We start from the raw sequence: 11,080 nt of genomic DNA, 5'->3' as shown, positions 1-11,080 counted from the left end.
TTTGTTGCAAGAAAATACCGAAATCAGTTTGAATCAAATTGAAGGAAGCACATGAAAAATACAAGGAAAAAGGTCCAGCTACATGTGAAAAGAAATGCTTCATTTTCCAGCATTACAACAGCTTGCAACCTAAGAAATCCTTTGTTTTTACCCAAGATCATAACACTTTTTCTCAGCACAAGGTGAAGGAATAGCTCCCTCTGCAAGTAACAATTTAACCATCCAGTCCCGTGAAATGTGACTCAAAGTATGTCTCAATAACTTCTTTCTTTTGCTTTAGACAAGGAAAATTACAATATATAATTAAGGAGAATCTTTCTGAATTAACTTGCATATTACAACAAACATCAACCAAAAAAAAGGAAAGAGAGAGCGACAACGGAATGACTACAATAAAAAAAAAAAACAAAAGAAATGAAATTACAGCAGCTTCCTGCTTCGTAAAGTGGAAACTGATGAAACAAACAAGAATGATGTTTCTCCATCCCACCGTAAGTGTACGCACCGAATTAAATTTTGCCAATAGATCACACCAGCTCCATCAGGAGAGGATCTCCTGCAGCCATGATTCTAATAAGCTTTATGAAATCAGACTCGTCGTGCACTTCCAGTGGATACACAGCAGGTGCTTTAGCTGTATAATAACTTGAGAATGACTCATTAGCTGACAGGTTCGGCTTATAAATAATTGTGGCAAAAGCACCAGAGTCAAAATTTTGTGGTGAATCCATTGCCAGGAAAAACATTGGCACCGCAATCTTGTGATGGATATCTAAGTCTCCGACAAGTCCCACAAGATCAACAAAATCACCCACAAATCTTTGAGGAACATAGAATATCTCGCTGCCACAGATGATGAGCTTTTCTTCACTCATGCTTTCTTTGTAACTGACCTGGAAATGTACAGGAAAGTTGCTTACAACCTTCTTCACCATTGCTCCTTGATCTTTAAACCATTGCTCACCATTACCATCAAGGGGAATAGAAACCCAAGAATGAGGGACCTGAGAAAAGGAAAAAAAGGGCAATATTTGCTTTGCGTATCTTTGGATGATAATTCAATAAAATTTCAAGGAAGCAACTAATGGAAGATAGCTACCTTGTCGGTTATCCACAGTTTTGTCTTGTCTGCTTGCAGGAGATTCCAATAATTAAGAATCATATTATCCTGAACGAATAGAAATCCATCCACACCTTTATATTGGTCGAAAACCTTTGGCAAGTACCTGTGGCACCAGTTATCAAATGAAATAAGGCATGCAAAGATTGGAAGACACCGTCAATTATATGACTAGGTAAGGCTGTGTATATAATTGAACATCAAGAATACCATCCCTGTAGTTCTACAGAGAAACAATGATAGTCCAGTGTATACTTACATAACAAAACAGTTATTTACAAACTAAAAAGGGAAATTAAGAATATAAGAAAAGGCATGCAACATGGTAAAGGCGAACAATTTATTGCAGATACTTCTAAGAAGATAGCTTATTTACTGCAGTGACATAAAAATATGATGTTAGGTATTAATTGTGAGGGACCTCCATGTAATATTATATATTCTTAACAAGGCACTCATTGTTTTCCTAGAAGAGCTTTCAGACCTCTTTGGTCCTCCAGAAAACAGACAAAGAAGGCAATGCATAAAAGAAAATCCCAAATAAAAATCCTATCAAAGCATAAGTACATTCTCCTTCTAAGAGGAACCATTTCACCTGGAAATAGTATTACAACAACAACCTTCAAAAAGAAGATAGATTCCAATGATTGTTGTGTCATTATGTGTACTCAACCAATTTCTTCTTGGATGGAGGAAGCTAGGTCCTGATGGAAAGTGACTAAAGTCATGTTCTAAAGATATTAAATAACTTTTAACTTATTCTTGGTATATTCAGTCAAAAAAAATCTTGGTATGCTAGAAGGAGATATTACCTGAACTACCGTGTCACAGTCTGGTCATTGAAACCTTTATAGAGTTTGAAGCAAGGTTCGCCATCTCGGTACCAGATGCCGTCTCGGTACCGGACACCATACCGGTGCCACACTAGCACAGTATCAGTATGGTATGATATGAATTTTTTTTGGCATACCGAGCATCGGTATGCCACCCGTATCGAGTACTGGTACCAAACTAGTATGGTACGCCCCGTACCGCTTGGTTTGGGTCGGTACGGTGTACCATAGTTTGAAGGGTGTGAAGAACACAAATGTGTTGGATATTTATTAGCTATGGTTCACAGATTTAAACTGCAAGTTAGGCGAACCATATCATCTTTTTGCAATGATTATCATGTGCCGATCCTCATGTACTACAAGCGCCAACCTATTGGGCAAATACCTTGGTTCCGGCATTAAGTGCCCTTCTGAACTAAGATTTAAATTACTCAACTAAGCCAGTTTTCAGCTTAGCAAATATAAATACCATATCTTATTAAACAATTATATAGCTTCAAGGTACAAAATAATGCCATATAACTTTTTGTATGGGCCACTATCATATAATAATATTATTAAAAATCTGAAATTTACTGGTATATATAATATTATTCCGAAGCTGAAATATACAGGTTGCTACAAATTTCAATGGAATAAGAGGCTTTTCAAAATCAGCAGAATACACTTCTAAGCAAGGTACGTCATCTCCGTACTGAACCCCATATTGGTGCCACCCTATCACTGTGTCAATAGGGTATAGTACACGGCCAGTTCGGTGTACTGAGTGTTGGTACGCCCTCCATACCATATACTAGTACCGAACTGGTACAGTACAGTACGTTCCGTACCGTCTGGTTCGGTGCAATATGGCATTCCTTGCTTCTCAGAGATCAGGCAATCTAAAGGATCACGAGGATATTGGTAGTTAGGCAAATTTCTCAAAGAGACGGGGGTAAAAATAGAGATGTCCTTGGGCAATGGAAAAAGTACTTTACATATTGAAAAGTTGAATCCTATCTATTAAGCTGTGCATTTTCTAACAGTATACAGCAAATATGGAAAGAGTTACTCTGTTGAATTTATCTGGAGGGCAGAGAATAAAAGAAAAAAACTCCAACTTTAGGAGATGAGACAAACTACTGGATGTTATATTATGGTTTCTGGCTTTTATGCTTGTATATTAACTGATCCGACAACATTAACACTGGGATGAAGTAGTCGTCTGCACCAATAGATACCTTAAAGTATGTCTTATACCAAATAGGAGTGTGCAGTGAATAGTGTGCAAACCACTTTATTTTATTTACTAGTTTGATCATCACATATCAATCTGTATCGACGCTTATTGCTTTGATATGAATTGTTAAAGGCCATTATGAGGCTGCAAATGGATTGACCACTTCTTAGTTAATAACCAGCCATCCCACAGACTAATTGCCCCTCAAGGTCGTCTGAGCTCTTTTCCATTGACTTTTCTGATTTATCCTATGGATTTGAAGGCCCAATCTATGAACTGGATATGGTAATGATGCAAAACGATCACTCTACATGTAACAAAAGACTAAAGACAACTAATTTCTTTATCTTTTCTAGTTTTATGTAAAAAGTGCCCAATAAATCATTTTTTTCTTGCTTTAAATTCAAGCTAGACCATGGAAATTGAAAAACTAAGCATGCTTCTCCAGAATCATAAATTAGTTGCCAATCCAGCTAAGAATTGTCATGATGTGGCTGAGAAATGGGTTACACCCAAATTTATTCCCCAAAATCAAGGCAGATCTGAAATCAACCTAACAAAAAATTCTGCCTTTCTGGTGTATCTTTTCTGGTGATCTAATGGTGGGAGGGGGGCTATTCTACATGCCCAACTTGTTATATAAAGGAAAAAAAAAATGTCACGAACTATTTTGTAAAAAATATTTTTAGTAATAAAATAAAAAAGAACTCTTGAAAAAAATTCTGACTACTGTTAACTTAATTCCTAAATTTACAGTACATTTATGCCTTACAAGTATTTCACATTAATAATTATGTAACAGAGAATTACTCCTTCATTTATCATATCTTTGATACACATGTTACAGTTGGCTGTTCCGCAGCATTTTCCTCAGTTATATGTCTCCCTATAGTTCTTACCATTAGTTTTAAGCATATTTGAGCTTAAAGTTATAGATTTAGTTGTGTCGTGCCACTTTGTATGATAAATTGCTTGAAACCATGCAATGCATGCATCAATAATAATCAGCATATAACATATTAATAGGATGTTTCATGATGCTGAACTTTTAGAATTTAGATAAAAACTGTTTATATGTTAAGAAAGTAAATCTATATACTAGTATAAAGGAGCTAAAAGTGGTAATTCAAGATGAAAAGAAAATTTTGGATTAAGTAGCATATCTTCATTGGCATGTCAGCCACTTATCTTTCAACAAACAAATGTGCAGCTAAGCATCAGTACAGTATGTCAGGGATGAACACCATCCTGAGTTTACATGGGCTATACAATCAACCTAGGATTAATATGCAAGATAAAGAACCATGTTCAACCAAATGCACATCAAATAATTCTAGAAATATTATAAATTCTTTGTATAAAACTTTCAAATCTATGGCAATATAAGCAAATGCTAGAGCAAATGTTTTGTAAATTAAAAGAATGTCTGCTATTGCTTCAGGAATTGTCTTTCTACATCTTCCAAACAAAAAGTAACGTACATAGATATAGACAGAGTGACACAAACAAATCATACATATATATAATATGTATGTATGTATGTATAGAGAGAGAGAGAGCATGCACAGTGTACACAAACAAATGTGTTTGGTATACCGAGTTAAAATTGATTCTGATATAAGAAAAAAATCAGAAAGTAGGTTCTAAGAAAAGCTAGAAAGACATTTCTGGTTTTGCATGTCTATTATGTTCGGTTAGACCCATTTAAGGGTAAACTAGAGGTATTTTCTCATTCAAGGAAGGTTAATGAGTGTCAAGCTCTTAGGTTCAACCTTGAAGCAAAAAGATTGATGTAACATGGACTTGATAGTTATTTACGGGTCAAAGAAACTCCTACGCCTTGACCCCAAATCTCAGAACACTTCCAGCAAGTATAGCAAACTAATGCCAAAGCCAACCGAAGCCGAGTCAAATGCTTCAAGGTGAATGGTCAGACCCATATAATATAAGCTTATACAAACCAACCTGACCTGAAACTGACCCACTTATGCTGGGCAAGTGCACTGGTTAAGGTCAAATTTAAGTCCTTAACCAAAAGTGTTCTAGGTCATGTCCAAGTCAAATCTAATCCCAATAGCACCCACTTGCACAAAAAATCCCACTGTTAGGTGCTTTTACAACACAGAGTTACTAGACACTGCCATTGAAGCATGTCTGTGGAAGTGCTTTCTAACAAGGTCCATTAATGAAGCCGTTGATGCCAAAACACACCCTGAGTTTCCAGATCCAAAATCATATGCATGTATCAAGCAGTCACATCTTCTAAAAATTGGCTTTAAAGATTTCCAGAACGTATATATTTCAAAGGAATTAGAAGGGCACAATTTGAAATTTCTGGATACAGTTTGACATAATATTGCTGATCTAAATATGACTCATTTCTTATAATAAAAGAGAACCAGGTCAACTTGGACCACAGAAATCAGATTTAGGTTGTGAGATTAACTGAAATTACTTTAAAAAATGTAAGAAATATGCATGTTCATAGTTCAATAGAAATAACTTATAAGCAAATCAAAACTGCTCGATATCAAATCTGCTAGGCCAGTTTGTGTAGAGTTTCTACTTAACCACGGTATTCTATAAGAGCTGTTAAACAAAGAATGTATTTGATATGCAAATAATTAAGGTAGTGGAAGTTCCTTATAAATGTTTAAAAGTTTAAAATCAGTTTGTGAGTATGAATCTGCAAGGGTGTCTCTGAGATAAAGCCCCACAACATAAGAGCTGCACCTGAAGAGAAGTGATAAAATAGAACACCCATAAATTCAAGAAGCCTTTCTATTTAAATTGTCTTGATCCTATGATACAAGTGAATCTATCCTTCAAAACCATCTAGATGGTCATTGAGAAAGTGCTTGATGCTTTAGCAGAAAATTGTTCCAGATCTCCAAGGCCATAAAGATGCAAGGCAGGATCAATGTCTTGAGACAAGGTATCAATGTACACATACAAGCATTTCTATATGTATGTAGTAGTCTATAGTAGTGACTTCTTTCCAGAAGCACTTCAATCCACTTAGGCAACATTCTAACATAGCCATAAGGTCTATAACAAGACTCAAAATCTCTATGTTTTGTTCATGTAGATTTAATAAGATGAAGTTTCTCTCACCTGTTTATTTTTTGGAAAGTTGTGTCATCCATTATAGTGAAGCTATATTAAATCCTTTCCTTTTTCAGCACTCCGAGCATATTTTTCTTTGCTTCCTTTTTATTTAGAACCATTTAATCAAATTCAAGCATCCACAATTACCAGCCATTTATGGCCTTTTTTCGCCAACACATATATGCCCCTCGGTAATACCTATGCTAATGGAAATTTTATGCTTCTTCATATGAAACTGTTTCTAAAACCCATTCAATTATTTCAACCCTCAATTTCTGTGCTACCCGTGTCCCTTAAGCATATGTCCAGACTATCGCCTTGCACAGCCTAGCCAAGTCTGAATGGCACAAGACTATCACATGAATGCAATGCAACTAGAACTCACTAATTCAGTTGTTATAGCTGACACTTAATATTACTTTGCTTATACATCTTTAAGAATCACCAAACTTTTTAGCACACCTTTGTTCTTAGGCACCAACTCCCTATAATACCGATTCACATGCTTAACAAAGTCATCAAAATCATGTGAAGAATCTATATTCTCAATTCATGTTCTGTCAAAACAAGATATTATCCACAATCTGTAAACTTTGTGGCTTAAAACCAAGATGATCTTTGTGATAGTTGTTATAATTTTGCATAATCATATAAATATAATGCTATTTCACTTTGTCCTTCACCCCTTGTTGTAACTCTGTCACAAGATTAATACTAAAATATTGCAATTTAGTAACTTCACCTCATCCAGTTTTCATGGACTCATAACCGACCAACTTTAGGTGCAATGCACATTTATCAAATGATGTGCTTTTGCTCAATTCTGTTGTTTTCTGTGCCTGTTTTGCTTTGAAGTTTTAATGAAACAAACTCTTTTTTGCCACAGCCATATATGATTCTTTGCAAACATGAATAAACCTTCACACTTACCATTCAAGTCCCAAACATAATAGCAACAAGTTGGCTACCAGTAATTGTTACTTACCAAGTTTTCTACACATCTATCTAAGTGCATCCTAGTCTTGTGTTACTCACATCCAGTGTACATGCAGCAAGCATAAGTCTCGCTATCATGTGAAAATCAGACAACAGGATGAAACAGCAAAACATCACCAATTATAGATATGAGTTTATGTAATGTAATATTTCAAATGACTGGGCAGATCCTAGCAATTCACAAGTGGCATATAAGAGCTGAATATTATACACATTGATAGCAAAAAAAAAGAGGTATCCAACTACAATAAAGAAAACAGGAATTTGTAGCAATTTTTAGAACAGAAGGGTAGAAATTCACCAAGCTGTAATTTATGCTACTTCGAACTGCAATAATACAGGTTAATTAGATGCAGGAAATTAGTTTACTGTGGCATAACAATGTATCCAAACCACAATAATTAGATGAAACGAAGTTGCCGCTTACTTGTATGCTTGCCCTAATTGGCCTTTCTCCACAGCAAGCTCTGTATTGTTCCGTTTTGACAGAATGATCACTGTTTTAAATATCCGGCCATAGAGCAATCTCCACTCCAGGGCTGTGCGCTCCACAGGTGAAGTGCAGTACATAACAAGCACAACATTACCAAAGTTCTTCCTCCACCGTATAAGGTTTCCAATCTCATAATTCACAGTCCCAGTCTCCTCCACCCCAAGGTGCACAGATGGCAGCTTCTTCGGGATATACTCCCTCCTGTCCCCATGCCCAATGGTTGCTCTCGGCCGGTCCAGCTCCAATGACATCAACCTTGGCTGCTGGTATCCGACAGCGAGCAAGTCCTGCAGCCAAGCGGCTGTGAACTTCACATCCTTCTCCGTCCAGAACCCCTCCTCAGCCATTGCATAGCTCAGATGCAGGATCCTCTCAAAGAGTGTCTGCTTCTTTGATCTCCATTGAATCAAGAACTTGATAAGGCGGCCAACATTCACATGGAGGTCCTTCTCTTCTGCGAAAGGGTATGATTGTGCCTTGTCCGGCCGGTGGATGGTTGGGGGATAGACCGCCACATAACCCCCAATCTCCCACAAGATCCTCTGCGCCCAGTATCCCCTCAGCACATCTGAAGCCATCGAACTGATGGAGACCGGCAGCATCAGTCCCCAGAATGCCTGCGTGTGGAAAATGGTGTTGAAAGAGTTGACAGGGGCCATCACGCCCTGCGGCAGTGCGACCTTGGGAGCATCATCATCAAACCGGATGTCGAACGCCTCCAAATTGGACGACTTGCGGGTGAAGTAGAATACAGAGTCAACATCCGGCAGACCGTTGGAAAGCCCCTGCTGGATGAACTGCCGGCCGCTAAAGACCTCGGTGTAGAACTCCTCATGCCCGACCTCACCGACATTCTCCAGCGGCAGCCCCCTCGGCCACACCGACCGCTGCCCAAAGTGCACGTACGGATTAACCACCATCCTGTTGGGATCGGCATGGCTGTACTGGAGGAGCACCGGGTGCTTCGTCGCATGGGCCTCGCCGGCGAGGTCGAGATCAAAATGCTCGCCAAGGTCAGCGCCGATAACCTCGGCGCGGTCGTCGGCGTCGAAGATCAGCTTGGCGCCGTGCTGGATGGCGAAGAGATACCCGACGGACTTGCGGACATGGGAATTGTAGGGGAGGAAATCGACGGTGCGGAAGCCAAGCAGGGCTTGCTGCTCGAGGGAGAGAAAGATGGCGCCTTTGAGGGACCAATCGGGAGGGGTGTGGGAGTTGCCAACGGCGAGGAGCTGCCAGCCCTTGACGCGGGTGAGGGCGCGGAGGGAGTCGGAAGGTGGGGCGGAGACCGACACGACGATCCAGCGGTCGGAGCGGAAGGAGCCGTAGGGGGAGACGGCGGAGGGGCCGAGGGGACGGATGGAGTTCCACGAGATCTGGGGGTAGGCGATGCGGGATGGAGCCGTGGCGTCGGCGGCGCGGGTCTTCTCGAAGCAGAGGAGGGCGGCGGTGTCGCCGGCGCTCCTGAGGAAGAAGAGGGCGGCGACGGTGGCGACGAGGAAGAAGACGGCGACGATCTTGTAAAGATTGTCGGCGAACCAGGTGGAGAAGTCCAGACTCTTAGCCGGATGGAGGGCCAAACGGCGGTGCTCGCCGTTGCGGTTGTCGCCGTTGCGGTTGTCGGAATAGGGTTTTGGGGGTTTGGGGGCGGAACGTTCTTGCACAAACATTTTTTTCTTCTCGTTGTTGATTGCACTCTCAATTTTTCTGATTCGGTATTCAATTGAATTGGAATTTGAAATGGAAATGGAAATCGAAGTGGAGCTACTTAGATCCCTTCAACTGAATTGAATTTGGAGTGGAGATGAAGAGAGAAATGGAGATAGGAGACGTTACCGGGATCAATTAGGGTGTATGTTCTACTACCTTCTTAGCTTTGTTTTTGGACATTTCTTTTCTATGGGTGGGATGGAGGAGAGGGAATGTGGTTGGTGCCGCCACAGACCAACCTTCTCTTTCTTTCAGTTTAAGTTTCGCTTTCGTTCTGCACACTCGGCCCCTCTGTATAAATTTATACAAAGGGTTGGTTGGGGTTGGCTTTTAGTTTAAGGCTTTCAAGCAAGCATGGTTTTATTTCAGTGCTGAGAGGTGGCGGAGAAGAAGAAGACATGGTTGGAAGCTGGTCGAGCCTTTTTTTTTTTTTCTCTTTTTCTCTTGCTTAAGACACCGAGATGGAGTATTGTCTCGGAGTTTCTCGGAGCAGTCGTAACCGACCTTTTCCAGCACGTCATAAAGTCGGCGTTGCAAGCGCTTGTACGGACTATTGAGTGGAACTCCAGAGTGCTGTGAAAACGGGCCGGACTGGGCCTTTAAACAACTGAAGTTGGGCCCGATATTTACTTCCTGCCGGCTCTCAGTATCCAACCTCAAATTTGTATCAATTTATTATTATACTGATATGTTTGATATAGAGATCCATTGGATATACCACTCCGTATCCAACTCGTATCTAAAAAAAAATTTCTATCCATCTTTGAATCATGGGGCGAAACATTGTTGATATGGCCGATAGTGGGCATGGTACAGTGGCATTTACGTATTCCCAACAGACTTTGAAAATCACCAATCCTCGAATCGCGGTCGATATACACTGGTACTAATCAGTTCGGTACCACATTTCTTGATTTAAACTAATATTACTAAAAAATTCATATTTGCTATTTATATTATTATAATAAATATAAAATATCTTTAGAAATAAATAATTTAGAAAAATATCATCTAACTCTAGGCATAATAAGGATGGCTCTTGCTTCAGAATAAAATTCGCCCCCATCGCTTCATGATCATCTTATTATCTTAAGATGCACTTCAATAAGATAATTTAAAGGTGAATTTGAACAAGTCTAAACCTAAATACAAAAGAGAAAAATACAAAATAAACTTTGAAAAATGGATGATGATGAATATGCTTGCACTTCTCATGATCTTCTCACTCTTGTTTATATCATTCGGTCTACCTATGAATCATTATTTATAGGTTTTAAGTGATGCAAGCCAATAAAGGTGATGTTTTTGAAGCATCCTTCCATGCAATTCTTTTAATAAAGGAACACATCCTTTACAAAAAGTTGGCTCGAGAAGAAAGAATATATCTCTTAGTAAAACGGTAAAATCTCTTTCAACTTCTACTTTACTAAGGCTAGATCAATTACTACCATTCACCAAAAGAGGCATTTGTCTGAGATATTTCCACAATGAAATTGATATAGAATACAAACAATTAAAATTTTGAATCACCATAAGGTTAAAAATCGGAAATTATAAATTATATTCTGCATGATTCAAAATTTAAAAATTATATAAAAAAG

The 11,080-nt window shown here is 39.1% G+C and overlaps 1 protein-coding gene across 1 annotated transcript; it reads right to left on the bottom strand.

Annotated features, from left to right (window-relative positions):
• Positions 1-250: 250 nt before the first annotated feature.
• Positions 251-9,931, bottom strand: LOC103716432 (probable glycosyltransferase STELLO1). The gene is made up of 3 exons (XM_008804419.4): positions 7,704-9,931; positions 1,100-1,226; positions 251-1,004 (listed from the first exon to the last, which is right to left on the bottom strand). The coding sequence occupies exons 1-3, from the start codon at positions 9,437-9,439 to the stop codon at positions 528-530; spliced, it is 2,340 nt and encodes a 779-aa protein (XP_008802641.2). The 5' UTR covers positions 9,440-9,931; the 3' UTR covers positions 251-527.
• Positions 9,932-11,080: the final 1,149 nt, after the last annotated feature.

Source organism: Phoenix dactylifera, chromosome 13 (genome assembly GCF_009389715.1).
Source record: "Phoenix dactylifera cultivar Barhee BC4 chromosome 13, palm_55x_up_171113_PBpolish2nd_filt_p, whole genome shotgun sequence".
NCBI lineage: Eukaryota > Viridiplantae > Streptophyta > Magnoliopsida > Arecales > Arecaceae > Phoenix > Phoenix dactylifera.
Note: the sequence above shows the minus strand (reverse complement) of the source record. Positions and strands in the feature narration are given on the sequence as shown.